At 47.7% G+C, this 22,446-nt stretch overlaps 2 protein-coding genes across 2 annotated transcripts in view; one reads left to right on the top strand and one right to left on the bottom strand.

Annotated features, from left to right (window-relative positions):
* sowahca (sosondowah ankyrin repeat domain family Ca) overlaps nt 1-22,446 on the top strand; it is a 121,744-nt gene that overhangs the window by 52,196 nt on the left and 47,102 nt on the right. The gene's annotated exons all lie outside the window — the stretch shown is intronic.
* Nucleotides 1-22,446, bottom strand: part of LOC140561463 (polyprenol dehydrogenase) — a 39,167-nt gene that overhangs the window by 10,446 nt on the left and 6,275 nt on the right. Inside the window, exons 2-5 of the mRNA XM_072686685.1 lie at nt 19,757-20,218; nt 18,236-18,343; nt 14,533-14,601; nt 6-107 (exon numbers count right to left, since the gene is read on the bottom strand). Coding sequence (XP_072542786.1) covers nt 6-107; nt 14,533-14,601; nt 18,236-18,343; nt 19,757-19,856 — 379 coding nt within the window. The 5' untranslated portion in view covers nt 19,857-20,218. The remainder of the gene's footprint in view (nt 1-5; nt 108-14,532; nt 14,602-18,235; nt 18,344-19,756; nt 20,219-22,446) is intronic.

Raw genomic sequence — 22,446 nt, forward strand, 5'->3', positions numbered from 1 at the left:
CGCACCGTTGTTGATGAGCGCATGCAGGGGGAGCCTTCGGTCCTCAAACCTGCAGACGAACCGGCGCACAGAGTCCAGCGAGGCCAGGTCCAAAAACTCAAAGTCCACTAGGAACAAATCACACATACACACACACACACACACACACAGAGATACAGTGAGCCAGGTGGGTACAGAGATCCAATCTCACATCTCCATCCTGATTTCAACCCTGAAGAACCCCTGAAGCATGTAACACTAAAGCAGCAGTATCCGTCTGTGTAATATGGAGTATTGAGGGCACTGAACTGAGAGTCTGTACTGAAGGACAGTGCGATGCTGTATAGGAATGTAAATCAGGTCGAGTTCAAACTGGGCCCATCACTAAGGCTTTGATTGGGGATTTATCCCAGGCCCTTTTTTTGTGCCGCAACATCAAAGAGTGTGGGCCGGCACCCATTAATCTGCTCAAACTAGGCACTTACACAAAATAAATACAGCCGTTTGTGGGCTTTCATCTGCGCTGGGGCGGCAAAGAAAGGCTACCAGATCCTTTGGGCGGTGGGGAAATGAAAAGGCGAGAATAAAAGCAGATGGCGGTTTTCCCCTCGACGTGAAATCAGTTAGAGGGAAAATCAGCTCAGGTGCTCATGATCGGCTTGTCTGTTATTGGTGTTATTATTTATATATAAAAAAACTGCTCACACTCCGGCTTCCCCCAGCAAAGTGTAAAACAGTAGGCCTTTATCCACTGACCCCCCCCCCCCCCCCCCCATCTGTTGACCCTGCCATGTTCTCCAGCGTCCACCTAGAATTACACTGGCTAGTTTTGATACTGTGCCTTTAAAACTGACATATGAAAATGATATCTGTCAGAGGTGCAATGTGCAAAGTGTCCCAATACTTTTGTCCATATAGTGTATGTTTGTGTGTGGAGAAAGCCAGTGGCACCAAAAGGTGATGATCCTAAACACCCCTCAACATCCAGAGAGGACTACTACTTCAAGAGGAGCAAGCTGACGGTATCTGCCATGGCCCTCGCATTTCCCCAGCCTAAACACCATCACACATCTGTGGATGATCGCCACCCCACTTCTTCCCCAACTCCCCAACTCATCCCAAAAGTACTGGATGGAGCTCCTCCACCATCATTCCAGAGAGCACAGTTCTTCCACTGCTCCACAGCTCCTCAATGCTGGGGGGTCTTTATACCCCTCTAGCCCTCGCCTGGCATTTTTAGGCAGCATGGAGCCAATAGGGTCATGATGTTGATCTGCTCCAGAGAGTCCTATTCTATTGGCAGTACTACACAAGCTCTGTGTGTGTGTGCATTTGCACATCTGTGTCAGCAATGATGCAACTTGAAGTAGCTGAATTGAATCGTTTGAAAGGGTGTCCACAAACATTTGGCCATGTAGTGTATTTCGATGAGATTCCTTGCAGTGAAATTGTGAAACAGTTCTTACCAAACATGGCCTGAGAGACTGACAGTTAAGACACGCCCCTTAAACACCTGCACAGTTACCACAGCAAAAGGGGACTAGCTTTCTTCTGCAGGCCTTTCATTCTTGACGGCCTGATGTCATCTACAAACACCGGATTACTGTGCTTCAATCTCGTTTAGCCTCAGGACAGGTTTTCCAACTGCGATCGCTCACACCTGCAGCGAAGTTCTCAGCCCAGCTCGCATTAGAGGGAGATACGGTTCCAGGCTGACTCCTTTTAAGCCATTCATCATGCTAAGTCGTGAACCGGCAAGCAGAGAATTAGCTTCTAAAAGGGTTTAAAGAGATAGGAACTGTGGAGGTTGTCTCTAGACTTCTCAAGAATCCTCCTGCAGCCCGACGACGCAGTCAAACAGTGAGGTCATTTGGCGAACAACCAATGACAGCGATCTCATCCAGCTTGGATAGCAACAAAGCAAAATCGTATTTCAACAGGGTAAAGGGGAGGAAATTCATATGGCAGCGAATTCATAAGAAGCTCTTTTGAAGGACAGAAGCATGGTAGTGCTTCTCCAATGTAGCTGACCAAAACAAAATTACCCATCACCACCTGGCTCAGACTCTGGACTAATCCCGTCTGTCCACTAGACAAACAAACTGGGTCACCGGGACTTAAGTCCAACATGAACTGAGTGAGACTTGATAGGACAAATCATAAAAAAGCCAGACTGGAATTTGCCAAACTACATGTTGACAAGCCCCAAAGCTTCTGGGAGAATGTCCTATGGACAGATGAGACAAAAATGGAACTTTTTGCCAAGGCACATCAGCTCTATGTTCACAGGCGTAAAAATGAAGCATGTCAAGAAAAGAACACTGTCCCTACTGTGAAACATGGAGAAGGCTCTGTTATGTTCTGGGGCTGCTTTGCTGCATCTGGCACAGGATGTCTTGAATCTGCGCAGGGTACAATGAAATCTCAAGACTATCAAGGAATTCTAGAGAGAAATGTGCTGCCCAAGCTTAGTCTCAGCTGCAGGTCATGGGTCTTGCAACAGGATAATGACCCAAAACACAGCTAAAAACGGCAAGAATGGCTAAGAGGAAAACATTGGACTATTCTGAAGTGGCCTTCTATGAGCCCTGACCTAAATCCTATTGAGCAACTTTGGAAGTAGCTGAAAAATGCCACCTGGAAAAGGCAGCCTTCAAACCTGAGAGAACTGGAGCAGTTTGCTCATGAGAAGTGGGCCAAAATACCTGCTAAGTGTCAGTGTCTGGTCAGTGCCAAGCTGCCCAACAACAGCACAACATCTTACGTCTGAGGTCCTCCGATCATATGTGGCCAGCACAAAGTTCAGGAGTGACCGGGGTAGAGTGCTGAATGCATTCATTAGAAGGAGTGTCCACAAACATTTGGACAGATCAGAAGCCTTTGGAAAAAAACAGTGCTGCACATTTCAGCCAGCAGATTGCGCTCTCCAACCACCGCATGCCCTGACCTCAGGACAATCCACCTGACAAACCACAGCCAGGCTGGAATAGCGCCCCCCAGCACAGCACACACACACCTACTCCCAGTATACACACTCCAGCTCGGGCAGCATAAGACGCTAGCAGACAAAGCCTCACTCCCCTTACTGTAATACACACAATTATATATACATGGCTGTGTGTGTGTGTGTGTGCGCGAGCGCTACCTGATGCAGGGGAGTAAGTGCTGGGAAAGTGGCAATAATCAGGCTGCGTTACGGCCCCCACCCCTCAAAGCCTCGGGGAAGGAGCTAACCTCATTTACACTCTATCACAGCTAGCCTGGAAAGAAGCCCAGCTGGGACTGGAGTGGCGGCTCTGCTCTGAACAGGTACAGCATTCCTGAGCACAGGAGCCGGCTCCACCGCTGATTATGGCAGTAATAATGGGTACAGAACAGACAATGGTAGTAGATGCAGACAGTCAGGGTTAGCGCATTAACAACCCCGAACATGTCCCAGAACCCTCGGCTGCACACTTCTGTGCGCTGAGAGCCATGCAGCTGGGAGCCGGTCGCACCGCAGTCGCTGCAGTGCCGGAATCACAGGCCTTAGGGTGGAACATTGGTGAGATGTCGGGGGTTAAAGAGCGTGAGAACCCCGCACGGCTCTCAGGTCTACGTTTTCAGAGACACTCGAGAATCAGCAGCGCAGGCCGCGGCGAGGCCCTCAGCTCTGGAGAGCAGTGAATGAACGCGGCGTCAGGCGGGACTGCGGGACAGTTTGCTCTGTGGATGTGTATGGGTTTGTTTATGTCACATACCCGCCAGCATATCGCTCCCTGCAGAACCCAGCCTAATTCTTCTGAAAGCATCTGACAGGCTTCCAACATTCGTTATTGATTACTGCATATTGATCAGTCATCCGTCTTCATTCTCATCACTTATCGGGTTTGATTGTGGCGTTGTTTTGCTGGTTGGTATTGACTAGTGTGGGATGGGTTCTTCTTTTGAGTCTTGGTTCCTCTCAGTGGTTTTTCCTCATGCTTTTTGAGGGGTTCTCCTTGTGACTCTTGGTTCCTCTCAACTGTTCTTCCACATTAAGGAGGCTGTCTTTTGAGTCATGTTCCTCATGTTCTTAGGGTGGTTCTTTGTTTAAATCTTGGTTCCTCTCAGTGGTTCTTCCTCATGCTTTTTGAGGGGTTCTCCTTGTGAGTGTTGGCTTCTCTCAGTGTTTTTTTATTGAGTCTTGGTTCTCCATAATGTTTTGTCCTCGTGCTTTATTAAGAGGACTTTTAGCAGTCTTGGTTCCTCTTAACTGTTCTTCCACATATTTTAAATCTTGGTGCCTCTCAGGTCAGCCTCTTTAGAAGGTTCTACTTTGCACCTTGGTTCCACTCAGTGTTTTGTATTCATGCTATTAGAGAGGTTCTACTACTGACTCTCAGTTCCTCTCAGTGGTTTTGCTCTTAGGGAGTTCCTCCTTTGAGCCATGGTTCCTCTCAGTGGTGCTACCTCATGCATTTAAGGAGGTTATGCTCTTGGGGTGGTTAAGTGTCTGTTCTGATGGGGTCCGTCTGGGTTCTTCTTCATGCTCTTAAGTAGGTTCTCCTTTGAGCCCTGGTTACGCTTAAGCTATTAACAAAGATCTCCTATTGAGATCTCCTCATGCTCTTAGGGAGGTGGTTCTTCTGATATACACTGTAGGTTGTAAGAGAGACAGATCTATTGGGGATGGGACCCAGTGTGCAGCAATCCGCCTCAAATGATAGCCTCACTAACAGTAAATGAAAACATATGCTGATGATCAGGAAGTGGTCTCTGGGCGGGGCCACTATTAAGCCAAAGCGGGAGAGGATCCAAAAGCTAAGCGCCAAAATCAGCAAGGGTGCGAGGACTCAAGCCCAGACTCCCTCTGCATTTCCTCTTCCACAGCGTTTATTCGGGTGGTCAGTTTCACTGCATTTACATTTCTACCCTGGTCTCTTACCAGCCGCGGGGACTGGGAATAACCCCGAGTGCTGGAGAGTGGGGACTATTCTGCAGAAGACAAGCCTACGTTAGATGTCTGTAAAAGCCTGACTCATCAGTTAGAAAGAAGAGAACATCTGTTGGACGTTTGCCTCAGACCTCCGTTAAAAGGTTCCGTGATTAGATTTAGCAAAGGTTCTCAGAGATTTCCAAAACGAGACGGGGAGGGCCCCTCACGGCCGAGGCTCGCAGAGACAGAAATGATGTGTTCACGGACACCATTAATTTCATTTTCTGCTACATCACCCCGCCTGACATGATGTTCTCAGACAGGGCTGAAGGCGAGGCCACTCATGCCTGGTCTCTGTGGGACAGAAGTGAGTCAGGAGCAGGACAAACGAGACGGAGGCGGTCACTTAGTGCAGCATCTGTCCAACCGAAGAGTTTAGAGTTAAGATACAAAACAGAAGGTCACAGGGTCGATTCCCGGTGATGCCACAGCCATCCGTCAGTGTCTGGGAGTCCCAGAGGGCATAACTGTCTCTCTCTCTCTCTCTCTCTCTCTCTCTGAGTGAGTAGGGTGATCATTTAGCGTGGGCGATGCTAGCCAGCATGATCGTCTGTTAGCTGATGTATAGGAATTAGCGTCTCCTCCAAGCATGGTGAGCTCCAGTGGTGACTGGGAGGAAGGCTGTGTTAGCACTCACCCTCCCAGCAATGGCAGCACTGGGGTTCTAGATATTAGGGCGGACTGGGAATGTCTCAACTGGTTTGACAACTGGGATAATATACTGTTCCATTGGTGATTGTCAATGACATTGTGGTATACTGCTCACTGGTCACTTTATTAGAAACAGCTAACTTGTGCTTCTTCACTGGCCACTTAAATAGAAACACCTAGCCTGTGCTTCTTCACTGGCCACTTTATTAGAAACACTGACATTTAGTTTCTACTTACTGGCCACTTTTTTAGAAACACCTACTGGCTACTTCCACTCCACCACTTGTAGTGATGTCGAAGGATCCACCAGCCCAATAATATCTGGTCTAATTTATGGTCTTATGGTGGTCCCCTTTCACCAATGAGTGGGGTAGAGGCGGGCTAATAAACTGTACCGTAACCAATGGACCAAGGCCATAACTGTACACCCACAACTGGCTTCTATATGGGGGGGGTGTTTCTTAAAAAATGGCCACTGAGTGTAGCCACACAGTAGGTGTACCTTTTTTTGTTTGTGTAGTTGGCACTTAAGGAGACAATTCTTCAGCCCAGTTCCAGATTACACGGTTTGGCTCCAACAAGCTGAAGAGCATTCCCAGTGTTTCGGCTCTCTGAACTACAAAATCAAAAAGCTGATCAATAATCCACTACAGGCTAGTCAATAATCGTTAGAATTAAAAGCTGTTTTACTGAAAGTAAGAGGCAATTAAATCTCTCCCAGAGAGCAGAACAAGCGCGACGGACTCATTCATGCAGACGCGGCGGTTTCCTCAGTCTCAGCGAATCTCTCTCCTGCCCCCCGTCAGTTTCACAGCTATTAAACACACAAGGCAAAAGAAAAAGCCGGCGATAGATGGCTTAGGTAGTTCATTTAGCTGCAATATCGTCTGTCCTGGTCTGAGCTGGTAAAGCTACAGCGTATTCACATTCGGGACTCACTGAGGAATGCTTCTCTGATACAGTTTGGAGAACGCTGGATGATACTGACAAAAGAACCAATAATGGTGGGGTTTTGGCCATGGCTCTGCTCCAATTCAAACAGATCTGATTTCTGATCTACTACTGAGGCACATCCACACTTATTCACATATTTTTTTGAAACATCGGGGAACAAAGTCAGATTTATGATGCAGAACTGTTCTCAGCTCTGCTCTGATCATTACGGATCCTCCTAATCTGAACACATCCCACATTAGAAAACATCAGTGAAGACCAGGATCATGGGAAATACGGAGTGACGCCACAGGATAACAAACACAGCAGTCCAACTTCTGCCAGAAAATAAAAGCTTTGAAAGGCAATGCCACCTGCACAATAGCAATGCCAAATCTGACTTTGGTTCTTAGCATTAGTGACAATCTTTACTTGATGCTTCCCTATAAACGCTGCTGCTACTGCACTATGGAGGTTTGGTGGTGGAGCTGCAGGAGGAGAACCTCTCTCCAGAACTGCTGTGTAACGCTGCAGAACCCATAGAGTCATATTAGTGTAAAATCCTGTAGTATTACTCTACCGCCTCCGCCCACATGCTGCTCCACCTTCAGATCAAGCTTCTGCAGCTCTTACATTGTCCAGAAATGCACGTGGACAGGCTGGCTCAAAGCATGACTAGTATTTACAGCAGTGGTGTAAAAGTGAATTATACTCCTCAACTCTAGGGGGAGGCCAAGAGCAAGATCAATTCTCACATAATGCTGCTGTAAATGACCTATCCAAGGTAATTTTTTATTATTATTTATATTTATTTGTCTCAAATGATCAAATCAAATTATCTGATGAATTGATGAAACGACTGTTAGCTTCAATAACTCTTATTTACAGGTTAAATGTCAGGTTAAATAACTGGGATCAGGTGGTTAACAGACACATGCCTCACTAATGTGTAAAACTTTGGCCTTCAGTAAAATCCTCACCTGAAGAACACACCGTCTTTGTGTTCAACCTGCTCGGTCAGCTTTGTGGTCAGACTTCAAAGCATCTGCTTTGACTAGCGTCTGAACATACCTTTATTTTCATAACGGCAGCTACGCTAACTGGTATTTCCACAGTAGACGGAGGAGCTGTTGGGCTTCCTATGGAGCCTACTCATTCTCACTGAAGCTTAAGGAAGCTTATTTTTTGAGGGACATCTCGTGAACGGTTAGACCCAGGCTTTTGGGGTCTGCGCTCCTGCAGAGTGGGAGTTGATGGAGCAGAATGGCATCGTTCGCCGTTTGAAGTGATTTCCTTATCAGCTCTGGACTAAGGTGATGTAATTTGCATGAAGGCGAGTGCAACGCTGATGAAATCCCTGGATGCTATCTATCTCACGGCTCTCGGTGTTGGTGCTAAACGTTCGGACTGATGTGCGGCTTCAGATGTGAAAACATGGCGAATTTCAAAAATGCTACACTACAGCTCCAGCAACATCAATAAACCAGGCTAAATCTTCACACTTTGCAGATGAACATGTTAGACAATGAAAAGGGTTTATTATTTAAAAACAGACGAGGGAAATATGGAGCTCTGGATCAACATGAACTACTGACACCATGCAGCCTAATGCCAGGCGTGGGCTAGAGGGGTATAAAGCCCCCCAGCATTGAGGAGCTGTGGAGCAGTGGAGGAACTGTGTTCTCTGGAATGATGGTGGTGGAGCTCCATCCAGTACTTTTGGATGGGATAAGTTGAGGATTATGAGGTGGGGTGGTGATCATCATCCAACATCCTGACCTTACTAACGCTCTTGTCACTGAATGCAATCAAATCCTCACAGCAATGCTCCACCTCCAGAATCTAGTAGAAAGTCTTCTTCTCTGGACAGTAGAGACAGTTACTTCAACAGAAGCAGGATCAACTCTTTTAATACGCTTGATTTTAGAAGAAACAACAAATGAACAGGTGTCCCAATACTTTTGTCCTTACAGTGTTTGTTTCTTGTGTGTCAAAGTAAATAGTCTATTATATTTACTTGATCCCAAAAGATCAATACATCAGTTTTACTGCATCACAACACTCTCTTCATACCAAATTCAGAACACGTAGGTCCTTCAAACGTCCAGAACCAGCCTCTCCAGCAAAGCTCTGCTTCCGTGAGCGCGCTAACAGCCAGCAAGAGCCCCTGAGTCATGCTGTCCGGCTCAGGCTGGCCAGCTGCAATATCTGAGGCCTGCTGCTCTGTTTAGCTGGCATTATTGAGGAAATGCTCGTCGTGGCATGCGGCGGACATATCCTGTTCCTCCAACGGCACACACACACACACACACACACACACACACACACACACACACGTACACTCTTCTCCGAACCTCTTTCATCTCGGCTGAAACCGTAACGGAGTTTCAAGCCATCATAAATGATTTAGCCTCGGGGGGCTCGTTGTTTATGTATTCTACACTGTCTCGAGGAGACAACCTGCCAAAGAGCTGAGAACAGCCCTCACATCTGAGCGACACGAGCTCTGCTTCAGACCACAACACAGAAACCAGGGCAGCTTCACAGAGAAACCATCACTCAGACGTGTCCAAATGTTTGTGGACGCCCCTTTAAATGAAAGCATTCAGCTGCTCTAAGCTGCACCCATCGCTGACACAGATGTACAAATGCACACACACAGCTTGTCTAGTCCCTGTAGAGAAGAAGTACTGCCAATAGAATAGGACCCTCTGGAGCAGATCAACATCATGACACCATGCTGCCTAATAATGCCAGGCGTGGGCTAGAGTCCTTCCTTGGAGCACTTTTGGTAGGTACTGACCACTGCATACCGGGAACACCCCACAAGACCTGAAGCCTGATGTTCTGGAGATGTTCTGACCCAGTCATTATCTAGAGCACCACAGTCTGGTTCTCGTCAAAGTGTCTCAGATTTTTACGGTTGTCCATTTTTTGCTGTATATATTTTTCACACACATCTGATCAGCCCATCGTGCAACCCCAGGTCAGGGTGCTATAATTAGCCCGGCAGATTTTCTTCTCTGGAAAACAGCAGGAGTGGAGAATCCCTGCCGCTGCGGCGCTGAAGCCAAGAGCCCCATCAGAAGGGAGACTGATGACCCCTGACAGGAAGATGGAAGAGCAATGGCTGAAAATCTCGGTCAGCCGGCCGTGATAAAGATCCCCCTCTGCCGCAACGCCAGACGGAGACAGGAGAATGGATGGGGGACAAAGGTGCTAACGGCTCCCAATGAAACAAATGTACGTCTCACCTGTTAAAGGGCTAATATGTCACTGAGTCAGATGTGCTGAGAGGGGGGGTCCAGCAGAACACACATTTACAGTTTTATCCCTGGAGCTGCTGACCGACCATAGCATGGAAGGTCATGACTAGGGCTTAGTACACCTTAGTACCGCTCAGTACCACTCAGTACCTCTTAGTACCGCTCAGTACCACTCAGTACCGTTCAGTACCGCTCAGTACCACTTAGTACCGCTCAGTACCACTCAGTACCGTTCAGTACCGCTCAGTACCACTTAGTACCACTCAGTACCACTTAGTACCGCCTAGTATTGCTCAGTACCGCTCAGTACCGCTCAGTACCACTCAGTACCGCTCAGTACCACTTAGTACCGCTTAGTATTGCTCAGTACCACTCAGTACCGCTCAGTACCACTCAGTACCACTTAGTACCGCTTAGTATTGCTCAGTACCCCTCAGTACCGCTTAGTACCGCTCAGTACCCCTCAGTACCGCTCAGTACCACTTAGTACCGCTTAGTACCGCTTAGTACCGCTCAGTACCCCCCAGTACCGCTTAGTACCGCTTAGTACCGCTTAGTACCGGTCAGTACCGATGCCTAAATGATATTTAATCAATACCTCATTTAGATCACAAACCAAATGTGGGATCATGTAAGTGGGTGTGACTTAGGCCAGTCATGAGTGAGGAGTCCAGTAAGTGGTTCCTTCTTAAACCAGTCAAGAGTGTGGGAGTGTGGGATCCAATAAATGGGTGTGGCTACGGCCAGCCAAGAGTAAGTGCTGTAAGTGGATCTGTCCTAAACCAATCAAGAGTGTGGGAGACTGTAATGGGTGTGGCTTAAGCCAGTCATGAGAGTAGGGTGCAACAATTCTGGATATTAATATTATGAGATTAGCTCTGATCATCATCTTATTTACATCTTCATATTGTTCATAAATTATCCATTTATCTGCACTTTTAAACATCGATTCCAGACTTTGGACCCTTGCAGACTATTTCAGTGATCTTTAGAGAGATGACTGACAACTCTGAGCTTTATTGTGGCTGCGAAGAGGCCGAACAGCATGCCCACCCACCCACTCCCTCAAAACCCCCTCCTCCCGGGTCACATCTGGCTGTCCCGGCAGCAGCTGGGAATGACTAACTCTACACTGTAGATAGTTCAGTGTCAGCACACCATTAATCAGAAAAGACTGATAAGAAAGCAGCGCACTCTTTTAGCCCCTAAAAGAAAAACTGTCGGCTGTAAGTGGGTCTCCACCCACTCCAATGCTTTCAGGGCAGAAAGACACAGAGTCCTGCTGGCCGATTTACAGCGCTCCGGGCTACGGGGTGGGCGTCGACACAACAGTTGAAGCGCCAGAGTGAATGATTCATCCAGCATTACTCACGCTCATAATTAAACACAGAAAACACGGGGGAGAGTGAACCCCCGTCCTCACAGAGGGCCTCCGTGACCTCCCCAAAGCTGAGCCCTTCCACCGCACACGCCTCATAAGCTCAACGCCGTCAATCAGATCCCTGAAACCTGCGGGACAAAGTGACGTAGGCGTATTTTTAGCCCTCCTCAAGGAAAGTTTGATGACTAATTCATCCTCGGTCTCCACGCTAGCTCATTAACATATAATCTGCTTACGGAATGGGCGAGTGGCTCCAAGCCCTTATGGGAATCTGAATGCCGGCTCCAGTGCTGGCTGGCCGTTCCTGGGAATCGCTGCGAACATGCTCTGGCGATAAACACTTATTACACACTGCACAGGCTGGGAAGAGTGTGTCGCAGCATGTTACGTGTTTAGTGGCGACGCTAGCCTGCTTTGCATACGTGCCTCTGCCTGCATGGCCCCTAGGGAAGCCGCACAGCAATTCCTGGGTCACGTGAGGGGCCTGGCTTGCCAGACTGAGACCTGACTAAGAGCTGACGGTCCCAAGACGAGGTTTTATCGCTTCCAAACACCAGGAGCTGCAGAAGCACTGCTGGACACCGGGGGACGGAAATTAACCTGAGTGCTGGAGTTCTGAAACAGAAGCAGCGCTCCGTACCAGACGGCTGGCAGGCCAGGGGCCCGAGGCTCGCATTTAGTTGAGTGGAATCGCTTGTCATCAGACAGTCGTTTAAATTTTCTGTTATGTCGGGGAAAACATCAGATGTGGGGGCCCTTCTGTTTCTGCGCCCGGAGCACTACTGCATTAAGACACAATAAAATCATCCGTCAACTCGGAGAAAGAAAAGACCAAAGATGAGTTAATTACTACTCAGGATCCGACCTCCCAAAATGCTCCCTGGAGTGTTGGAATAACCCTCTATGGATCCAAAGCTTGGAAGAGAATCAGGGTGGAAGATTTGGTCTGACAAATGGAGGGGATCAACATCGGTCAGCAACAACCTCCTAAGCTTGGGCTCTGGACCCTACAACCATCGTGGTCAAGAGTCCCAGAGAGCATAACTGGCCTTGCTTCCTCTGGGTGAGTCGGATATCCCTCTCTCGCGCCCATCACTCAGAGAGATGCCCATGGTTGTTGGGTCAATACCCAGGTCTACTTATCTGCCACTGTTGAGCTCCTAAGCAAGCAAGTCACTGGACATGTTCTTCTCCAGGGGTGCTGCGTTCTCTTCAGATGGTACCAACATGGTCAACTTCCAAAGATTCATCACCTTAATTTACAAACTGGAGCACTGGAACCTTTTGAAGCTTGGTTCTTCTCATGCTTTTATGAAGTCCTCTTTCCAGTTGTGCTTCCTCACCCAGGGTTCTTTCTCATGCTTTTAGGAAGTCTTGGTTCCTCCTAGTGGTTCTTCTTCATACTCTTGGGGAGTTCCCCTTCTGAGTCTCGGTTCCTCTCAGTGGTTCTTCCTCATGATCTTATGGAGTCCCCCTTTCAAGTCTTGGTTCCTCTCAGTGGTTCTTCTTCATACTCTTGGGGAGTTCCCCTTCTGAGTCTCGGTTCCTCTCAGTGGTTCTTCCTCATACTCTTGGGAAATTCCCCTTTCAAGTCTTGGTTCCTCCCAGTGGTTCTACCTCATGCTCATTAGAACTTTTTCTTTTTGAGTCTCAGTTTCTCTCAGTGGTTCTTCTTCATGATCTAGGAGGAGTTCCCCTTCAGAGTCTTGATGATGATTAGCGGTTCTTCCTTATGCTTACAGGAAGTTCTCCATTTGAATCTCAACTCCATTCAGTGGTTCTTCCTCATACTCTTGGGAAGTTCCCTTTCTGAGTGTTGGTTCCTCTAAGAGGTTCTACCTCATGATCTTATGGAGTCCCCCTTTCAAGTCTTGGTTCCTCCCAGAGGAAGGTCTTCCTCATGTTCATTGGGACTTCCCCTTTTCGAGTCTCAGTTTCTCCCATTGGTTCTTCCTCATACTCTTGGGACATTCCCAATGGGATGTTCTTAGAGACATGGTGACACTGCACCCACATGTCAGGACAAGCTGACTTTGGGGAAAAGTCTGTTGTGATCAGTATAAATAAACCCAGGCGAACCTTCAGACAAATTACGCAGGACTCTGAATATTCCCTTTATTGAGCCGCCCTTTCATTTCAGTCGATTAGCACCTTTAATTACAGACGTCTAACCTCAGTCTGAGGTTTCAATTAAGGGCACCTCAGCCCTACTGTACAGCATCGCTCACTATTGGTTTCCACCGCGGTTCCCTCACTGACCTTCCTACCGCTAGTTATTGACGTTTCTTCTGTTTAACGCAACACTCTGTTTCCTCAGTCTGCGGCGGTCATGTATTAGCATTCACCCGACGCCTCTGTTCTGCAGGCTCCTCTCTACGGAGGGCTTGTTAGAAGCTCGAGTGCCGCGCACCTTACACGACGCGCTCGGATTCGCCAAGAACATTCACCGCTGAGGTTCGCCGTTACATACCAATTAGAGCACGAGCCTCGTTCCTATTACAGTTACTAATGCGGAAGGAGTGAAGCCGCAAATCTCCCAATCTGAAAAGCCTCTGAGAGAGTCCTCAGGCCTCGCTGTGGAATCTTTATGAGGAACGTCTTTGTGAAGAACCTCAGATCTAATCTGAAGATCAGTATAAAGTCTTTTACATATTCAGGAACAATGAGAACCTGCTGAGATCAGGTGTAGAACTAATCCTGGCCTAGTTTCCCAAAAGTAAACTAAATGGACAAAAGTATTGGGACACCTGCTCATTCACTGTTTCTTCTGAAATCAAGGGTATTAAAAGAGCTGATCCTGCTTCTGTTGTAGTAACTGTCTCTACTGTCCAGAGAAGAAGACTTTCTACTAGATTCTGGAGGAGGAGCATTGCTGTGAGGATTTGATTGCATTCAGTGACATCAGCATTACTGAGGTCAAGATGTTGGTTGATCACCACCCCACCTCATCATCCCCCAAAAAAACAGTAAAACAGTGTAACTTTGTGTGAGGGAGGTTTTAGATGTTTAGTTTACTCTGATCTGATCTTCATCTTTATCAGACATAAACCCACCAAGAGGCCAGGAGGAACCCCCAAGGAGACCTCCACAGCGGCTACATTTCAGACCAGAGTCCAGACTTCAAAGGCACTCTCAAAGGGTTCTCTTGAAGCTCGATCTGCCCTGTTTCGCCGTTCAGAGGGTCTTCAATCTCTCTCCTGAAGCTCGTTCCCCCCCAGCCCATCTCTGGGGGGCAGCAGAATAGGAGGCAATCATGATGTTCTGCAACAAGCATTCGTCTTCACCGCCAGACGTGAGCAGACTGGCGATTACATGAGCCGACAGAGGAGGGGTTTGAAGAATGAAAAAGAAAATCCAGTGCCCACCTTGAGCTGCGCTCCTCTCCTCTCGAAGCCTCTTCACAGCAGCCAATCCCTGCTCTTCATCACGCGAGGCTGTGGAGAGAGGTGGAGAAGACGGTGTGTGATGGTTCTTATCCAACCACAACAGCTCAGTACATCAGAAAAATAGAAGAGAGGAAGCTTTGAAGGTTGCCTTACTGAAGGAATAAGACCTAAAGGGTGACCGTTGTCATCAGCAGATCAAAGCCAAGTTTATTATTAATAATGAACAGACGCTGACGAGGTGGGGGGGGGGGGGGTCTGGGGTCAATTAAAACCTAAATTTGACAAATATACAAAAACCTGTGACAGCGGGCGGTCCACAACATGAGAACTGGATCAAAGAGGCCATTAAAAGCTTCATCTGCAGTTGGACTCGTCCCAAAAAGACGTCATTTCAGTCTGAGACTCTTAATCAGAGAGCCGGACCACGAGCGTCAACAGCCAAGGGCAGCAATTTGCCTAGTAATATTTTTGGCTTCTGGGAATTAAATATATAACCTAATTAACTAATCCTATTAATTATCTTACACTGGAGGAGGAGGAAATCAGGAAGGAGAACACTGTGTCTGCTCATACAGCACTCTGTCAGATACACACACAGGAGCACAAGATCTGCGCTTCTAATAAAGTGGCCAGAGAGTGGAAGCACAAGGTAGGGGCTTCTAATAAAGTGGCCAGTGAGTGGAAGCACAAGGTAGGGGTTTCTAATAAAGTGGCCAGTGAGTGGAAGCACAAGGTAGGGGCTTCTAATAAAGTGGCCAGTGAGTGGAAGCACAAGGTAGGGGCTTCTAATAAAGTGGCCAGTGAGTGGAAGCACAAGGTAGGGGCTTCTAATAAAGTGGCCAGAGAGTGGAAGCACAAGGTGGGGGTTTCTAATAAAGTGGCCAGTGAGTGGAAGCACAAGGTGGGGGTTTCTAATAAAGTGGCCAGTGAGTGGAAGCACAAGGTAGGGGTTTCTAATAAAGTGGCCAGAGAGTGGAAGCACAAGGTAGGGGTTTCTAATAAAGTGGCCAGTGAGTGGAAGCACAAGGTGGGGGTTTCTAATAAAGTGGCCAGTGAGTGGAAGCACAAGGTAGGGGTTTCTAATAAAGTGGCCAGTGAGTGGAAGCACAAGGTGGGGGTTTCTAATAAAGTGGCCAGTGAGTGGAAGCACAAGGTAGGGGTTTCTAATAAAGTGGCCAGTGAGTGGAAGCACAAGGTGGGGGTTTCTAATAAAGTGGCCAGTGAGTGGAAGCACAAGGTAGGGGTTTCTAATAAAGTGGCCAGTGAGTGGAAGCACAAGGTGGGGGTTTCTAATAAAGTGGCCAGTGAGTGGAAGCACAAGGTAGGGGTTTCTAATAAAGTGGCCAGAGAGTGGAAGCACAAGGTAGGGGTTTCTAATAAAGTGTCCAGTGAGTGGAAGCACAAGGTGGGGGTTTCTAATAAAGTGGCCAGTGAGTGGAAGCACAAGGTAGGGGCTTCTAATAAAGTGGCCAGTGAGTGGAAGCACAAGGTAGGGGTTTCTAATAAAGTGGCCAGTGAGTGGAAGCACAAGGTAGGGGCTTCTAATAAAGTGGCCAGTGAGTGGAAGCACAAGGTAGGGGCTTCTAATAAAGTGGCCAGTGAGTGGAAGCACAAGGTAGGGGCTTCTAATAAAGTGGCCAGAGAGTGGAAGCACAAGGTGGGGGTTTCTAATAAAGTGGCCAGTGAGTGGAAGCACAAGGTGGGGGTTTCTAATAAAGTGGCCAGTGAGTGGAAGCACAAGGTAGGGGTTTCTAATAAAGTGGCCAGAGAGTGGAAGCACAAGGTAGGGGTTTCTAATAAAGTGGCCAGTGAGTGGAAGCACAAGGTGGGGGTTTCTAATAAAGTGGCCAGTGAGTGGAAGCACAAGGTAGGGGTTTCTAATAAAGTGGCCAGTGAGTGGAAGCACAAGGTGGGGGTTTCTAATAAAGTGGCCAGTGAGTGGAAGCACAAGGTAGGGGTTTCTAATAAAGTGGCCAGTGAGTGGAAGCACAAGGTGGGGGTTTCTAATAAAGTGGCCAGTGAGTGGAAGCACAAGGTAGGGGTTTCTAATAAAGTGGCCAGTGAGTGGAAGCACAAGGTGGGGGTTTCTAATAAAGTGGCCAGTGAGTGGAAGCACAAGGTAGGGGTTTCTAATAAAGTGGCCAGAGAGTGGAAGCACAAGGTAGGGGTTTCTAATAAAGTGTCCAGTGAGTGGAAGCACAAGGTGGGGGTTTCTAATAAAGTGGCCAGTGAGTGGAAGCACAAGGTAGGGGTTTCTAATAAAGTGGCCAGTGAGTGGAAGCACAAGGTGGGGGTTTCTAATAAAGTGGCCAGTGAGTGGAAGCACAAGGTGGGGGTTTCTAATAAAGTGGCCAGTGAGTGGAAGCACAAGGTAGGGGTTTCTAATAAAGTGGCCAGTGAGTGGAAGCACAAGGTGGGGGTTTCTAATAAAGTGGCCAGAGAGTGGAAGCACAAGGTAGGGGTTTCTAATAAAGTGGCCAGTGAGTGGAAGCACAAGGTGGGGGTTTCTAATAAAGTGGCCAGAGAGTGGAAGCACAAGGTAGGGGTTTCTAATAAAGTGGCCAGTGAGTGGAAGCACAAGGGGTAGTAGGGGTAGTGGTCTTGCTCTGTGTGTAGAGTCAGTGAAAGTCATTGTTAGTTTAAGATTTACAGTGCGTGTAGAAAGGCTGTCTAAAGGGTTTAGAGCTGGTGTCTTTAATCGAAACCTAGGCTTAGTGTGTGTGTGTGTGTGTGTGTGTGTAAAAAACCTGAGTCCGAGAGGTGATATTCCAGCAGAGTTGGAGAATGCCCGGAGGCCATAATGCAGAGAGTCAGCTTTCTATTTATGCTGTGATTTACGTAACCAAACACAGAGATGAGCAGGTTTCTCACGACATACAGGAAATTCTAACCATCTGTGACAAAGTGAATTATTAAGACAACCTGCCTCCTCATCACACTTGTGTCACTGAGGGGAGAACTGCCAATTTCTCACAGTCACGGCTCCTGCTTCAACACCCGATGCTTTGTTTTTGCCGCTGTGCCGCTGTGTTAGTCTACTAGCTCTTAACTACACGTTGCGTTCATGTGTGAATGAAGCTGCCTTGTAGAAGTTCTTCCACTGCTCCACAGCTCCTCAATGCTGGGGGGCTTTACACCCCTCTAGCCCACTCCTGGCATTAGGCAGCATGGAGCCAATAGGGTCATGATGTTGATCTGCTCCAGAGAGTCCTATTCTATTGGCAGTACTTCTTCTCTACAGGGACTAGACAAGCTGTGTGTGTGCATTTGCACATCTGTGTCAGCAATGGGTGCAGCTTAAAGTAGCTGAATGTGTTTATTAGAAGTAGAGTCCACAAACAAGTGTTTACTAATGATGGTAAATTCCAGCAGTAGCTGCAGCGCCCCCTAGAACCCCCCCTCAGATGTCGCCTAGGGCCACAGATGTCGTGTGTGTGCGTGGAATCGCACGGCTTGCATTAAGTCTGAGCGTGAATCATTATTCGCATCAGATTCCATCATTTCATCTGGGCTGCGGTCCGTGCATGCTCACTCTTGCGCCGCGGTAATGAGAGCGGACCCCCGGGGCTGAGCCGCACAACACACACTCACATTCATCACTCTGCAGGAACACAAAGGGAAGAGGATAGCCAAGCGCAGACATCATGAAACGTGAGTGTGTGTGCATGGGTGTTAACAGTACCTATGATAACGTGCATCCCCAGGCCGGTCAGCTGCCTCGCTACCTCATAGCCCAGGCCTCGCGCTCCCCCCGTGACGATGGCCACCTTTCCATACTGAGGGGGCAAAACTGCAAAAGGCAAAGACAGGAAGTATGAACCTGTTGCTTCTTCCCAACTGAAACGTCTAGATCGAGCAGAACCGGTTCTTTACAGATACAGAGTACTGGCTAAAGCTCAGCCACCAGTGAGGAAGCCTCAGCAATGCTCAGTGCAACCCAAGCCCACACTGATATATATGCCAATAAGGGTTCTCCACAGAAGAGCCTAATCAAAACAGGCTCTATATAGTCCCAAAAACAAGAGTGGGGAACACTTGTTTTTGGGTGCTAGATACAACCAATTTGTATAGAACCACTCCAAGCGCAGAAGAACCATTTTCGGTGGATGGTTGCTTGGAGAACCATTCTTGAAAATGAGATGTGTGGCTGTGAAGAATCTGTGATGGTAAAGAGGTGTTATATCTACAGTTGTTATTGTTGGGTTCTCTGTTCCATGTCGAAGCAAGAACCCGATTATTACACGTCTAATAACAGCAGGTACCATCAGGTGCACGCCCACACCGGCCTTTATTTTATTTCAGTGAGAAAAATGACTGAACCCCGTCTGAATGGTTACAGGATGAGCGGAACCTGGACGCTGGTACAGATGCTGGGCGAATGCTTGGACGCTCGCTGCGCTCCTCGCTCATTACAGGCCTTTCGGGTACCATTAACATAATGAAAATGCTTTAAGCTACTGTGAACAGGTCTGACCTCACCCCGCTTTCTCATACCTGCCACGTTCCGGCTTTAATTAGGACCAAACATGTCCAGAGAGGCCAGCAGAAACCAACCCCAGCAACTAGTTTCAGGTTAAGTAGTGAGGACAGGGTGAGGACGGGTTAGGGGTGTGGACGGGCGTGGATGAGTATGGACGTGCAGGGCTATGGGTGGCATGTACGGTATGACATGAATGGTACAGATGGGAGTGTGTATGAATGGTTATAGGTGTGTATGATAAGGCATGAATTGTTCAGATGGGTACAGACGGGTGTGTGTAAGGGGGGGGTATAGGGTGGGTATATCTGTGGGTGGGCCTCGGTGAGAATTAGTAGCAATGGGTGGATATGGATGGACGGATGGGTGTGGAGGAGTATACGTGGGCATGGATAGGTATAAATGGTATGGGTACAGGCTGGTTACAGCCGGGTCAGGGTGGGTAAATGCCGGATGGGATGGGTTGATGTTTATATGAGAGATGCTGATCAGACAGAGAAGCTCGACTGCGGTTCCACCTGCACTTTAAAGATCTTGTAGTTTAGTGGGATTTAATGGGAGTGTATGTTTTTAGGCCTCTCTACCCTTCTCTGAGCCTGAACTTCACTTTCCTCAAAACCCCTGTAACTTCAGCTGGCTTTAGTGCCCTCCAGCCCTCACTTCATTCAACCAAACCTTCACTGTAACAGCCTGAAATTAACATCAAATGAGGTTCTGGCCGCAGACCTGGAGAGGTGAAGGCTCTGTGAAGCAGCTGGTAGAGCAGAACCCTCAGTCCGACCAGGTAGAGCTTCAGGACGGGGCCGATCTGAGGCAGTATCCACATGCTTGCGGCTCCTCTCCAGCTCGGTGTTTTGTTTCACACCCGTATTCGGTCGAGCTCCGCCTCCTGCGCTGGTATTGGCTAGCGGTAACACGCCTCCTGCGTCACGATTGGATGGAAGTTCGTACTGCTCATTGTCATGACAGAGCGGGAGCGCGACCTGCTAATCACAGCAATAATACCAGCCAATGAGCGGCCCGGGGGGCGTGGCCTGTCGGAATACGAGTGTGGAAAAAAATACAAGGGCGTCCAGACTGCGGGTGTTGCTGTGTTTTCTTTCCCCGAGTGGCGACGTGGAAACAGCGGCTGCGTGTTGATCGTTCCTCCCTCTCTCCCTCTCTCTCTCTCTGGCTCTCTGTGATGAACTTTGGAGAAAGAGAACATACAGAAATACAGGCTGTTCTGCAGGAACCTTTACTGACTCAACAGAGAACCGTTCTCCTACAGAACAGAACTTCTAGTCCGGGTCAGATGAGAAGAACTGTTGAAGTTCTGGGTGTAAATTAGTACAGATCCTCCACAGAGACTAATGTTAATGAATGAATTAATTCATTTTATTATTATAATATTTATTCCAATATGGTAAATTTAGTAAACAGATATCTAAAATGCAAAAATATTCAAATTTAAGGTGGTTTCACTTATTTTCACTATTAAAATAATCAACTGTGATGATAAACCAGTCCAGAATCGAACCCAACACAACAGAAAGAAACTGAAACTTATAAACTGCCATTTCAATAATAACATTAATCACCGTAATACAGTAACAATTCTGTATTATTCACAATAATAAATAACTTTAGGTAGCATCATTATAGCACTATATGCTTTATTACAGTTCAGCATACGAGTATTATAGATTATTATAGTCATCACTGTAGTCTTATTATATTAGAAAATACATGAATCAGTCATAACAAATAAAACCACCTGACTAATATTGTTTGGGTCCACCTCGTGCCACCAGGACAGCTCTGACCTGTCGAGGCATAAACTCCACAAGACCACAAGAAGGAGTCCTTTAAGGTCCTTTAAGTCCTGTAAGTTGTGGAGTGAGACCTCCATGAGTTTCAATGAGCCTTGTCCCTGTCCTTGGAGCTTTTTTGGTAGGTGCTGACCACTGCGTACCGAGAACCCCCCACAAGACCTGATGCCTGATGTTCTGGAGATGTTCTGATCCAGTCTGACTCGTCTAGAACATCACAGTCTGGTTCTTATCAAAGTGTCTCAGATTCTTACGCTTGTCCATTTTTCCTGCTTCATCACCTTCATCATCTTCAAGAACTGACCGTTCACTCACTGACTGATATGTAGATCCAGCCCTCGACAGACAGGAGACACTGGACCCAGATCAGCAGTGTTCTTCACTTCACCTGTTATCAGCGTTTTTAATGTTATGGCTGATCAGTGTATAGCTTGCATACACTTATATACACTGTACAAGTACTATAGCTTACTATGGGCAGCCCCGGCCTAAAGGTTAGAGAAGGGGTCCTGAACTGTTCAAAGCTGAGGTGCCCTTTAGCCAGGCACCTAACTGGGCGCTGAGGTGGCTGGCCACTTAACTGCGGAGGCTAAAGCCTGTTGTGTGGCTGTGTGATGGCTACAAAGGATGGTGTTAATCTCTCTCCAGAGGATTCTATAGGTCAGTTTTGTAAGGGTAGTAGTATTATTTGAAAACTGCAGGACATCTACAGCCTCTCAGCTCTAAAGACTGAAACAGGACTTCGAAGCTGGTTTAACAAAAAGTCAATAAAACCGATGTTACAGCAGGAGAAAAGATCATCATGAGCTCCAGATCGTGGTGCAGTCCCATCTCGCCCGAGTCCTAGTCAATACACCAGGCGTTATTACTTACTAACTGACCCCTACATTTAATAAAATGCTTATATCCTGATCTCCATAAAACCAATTCACCACACTTGACCCTGAAAGCCGTTCTGCAGGAGACGGGGACGCCCGGGTGCCGCGTTAGGAATCCAGTAGAGCTGTGATTCATTTGGAAGCACTGGACCATTGTCTGACCCACAATCACAAGCAGCAATCGCATCATACGCTTCAGCGTGAGATTACAACAGTCAAACAGTCGCTGTGGTCACAGTTCATAATGACCACAGCCCTGTCTGGCTCTGCGGGCCACACTGAGGCTCCAGCTCAAAGGACACGCCCCCTAGCACCCTCGTTTCTAAAATATTCGACTCGTTCCTAAATCTGTCCTACATCACGACTCCACTTCAAAACGTTTCGAGGTCAGAGATTGTAGAGACTATTGGTAATATTTGGATTTTTTTTGGCAGCTGTCCAACATATCTGTTTTGGTCAACCAACCAGGACCAGGAGGCGTGTCTACTTTCCTTTCATTTATGTTGCAGGTTCACATAACCAATGACCAACAGAATGGGATGCTCTAAGTTCACCGCGCTCCAATGCAGAGTCTGAGCTAGAGGGGTAGTAAGCCCCTCAGCACCGGGCTGTAGGAGTGATGGGATTCTTAAGAGTGATGCTGGAGCTCCATCCAGAACTTTTGGGATGAGTTGGAGTGGCAAAACTAATGATCCAATATCAGAACCTGACCTCAGTGATGTTCTCA

Source organism: Salminus brasiliensis, chromosome 8 (genome assembly GCF_030463535.1).
Source record: "Salminus brasiliensis chromosome 8, fSalBra1.hap2, whole genome shotgun sequence".
Taxonomy (NCBI): Eukaryota; Metazoa; Chordata; class Actinopteri; order Characiformes; family Bryconidae; genus Salminus; species Salminus brasiliensis.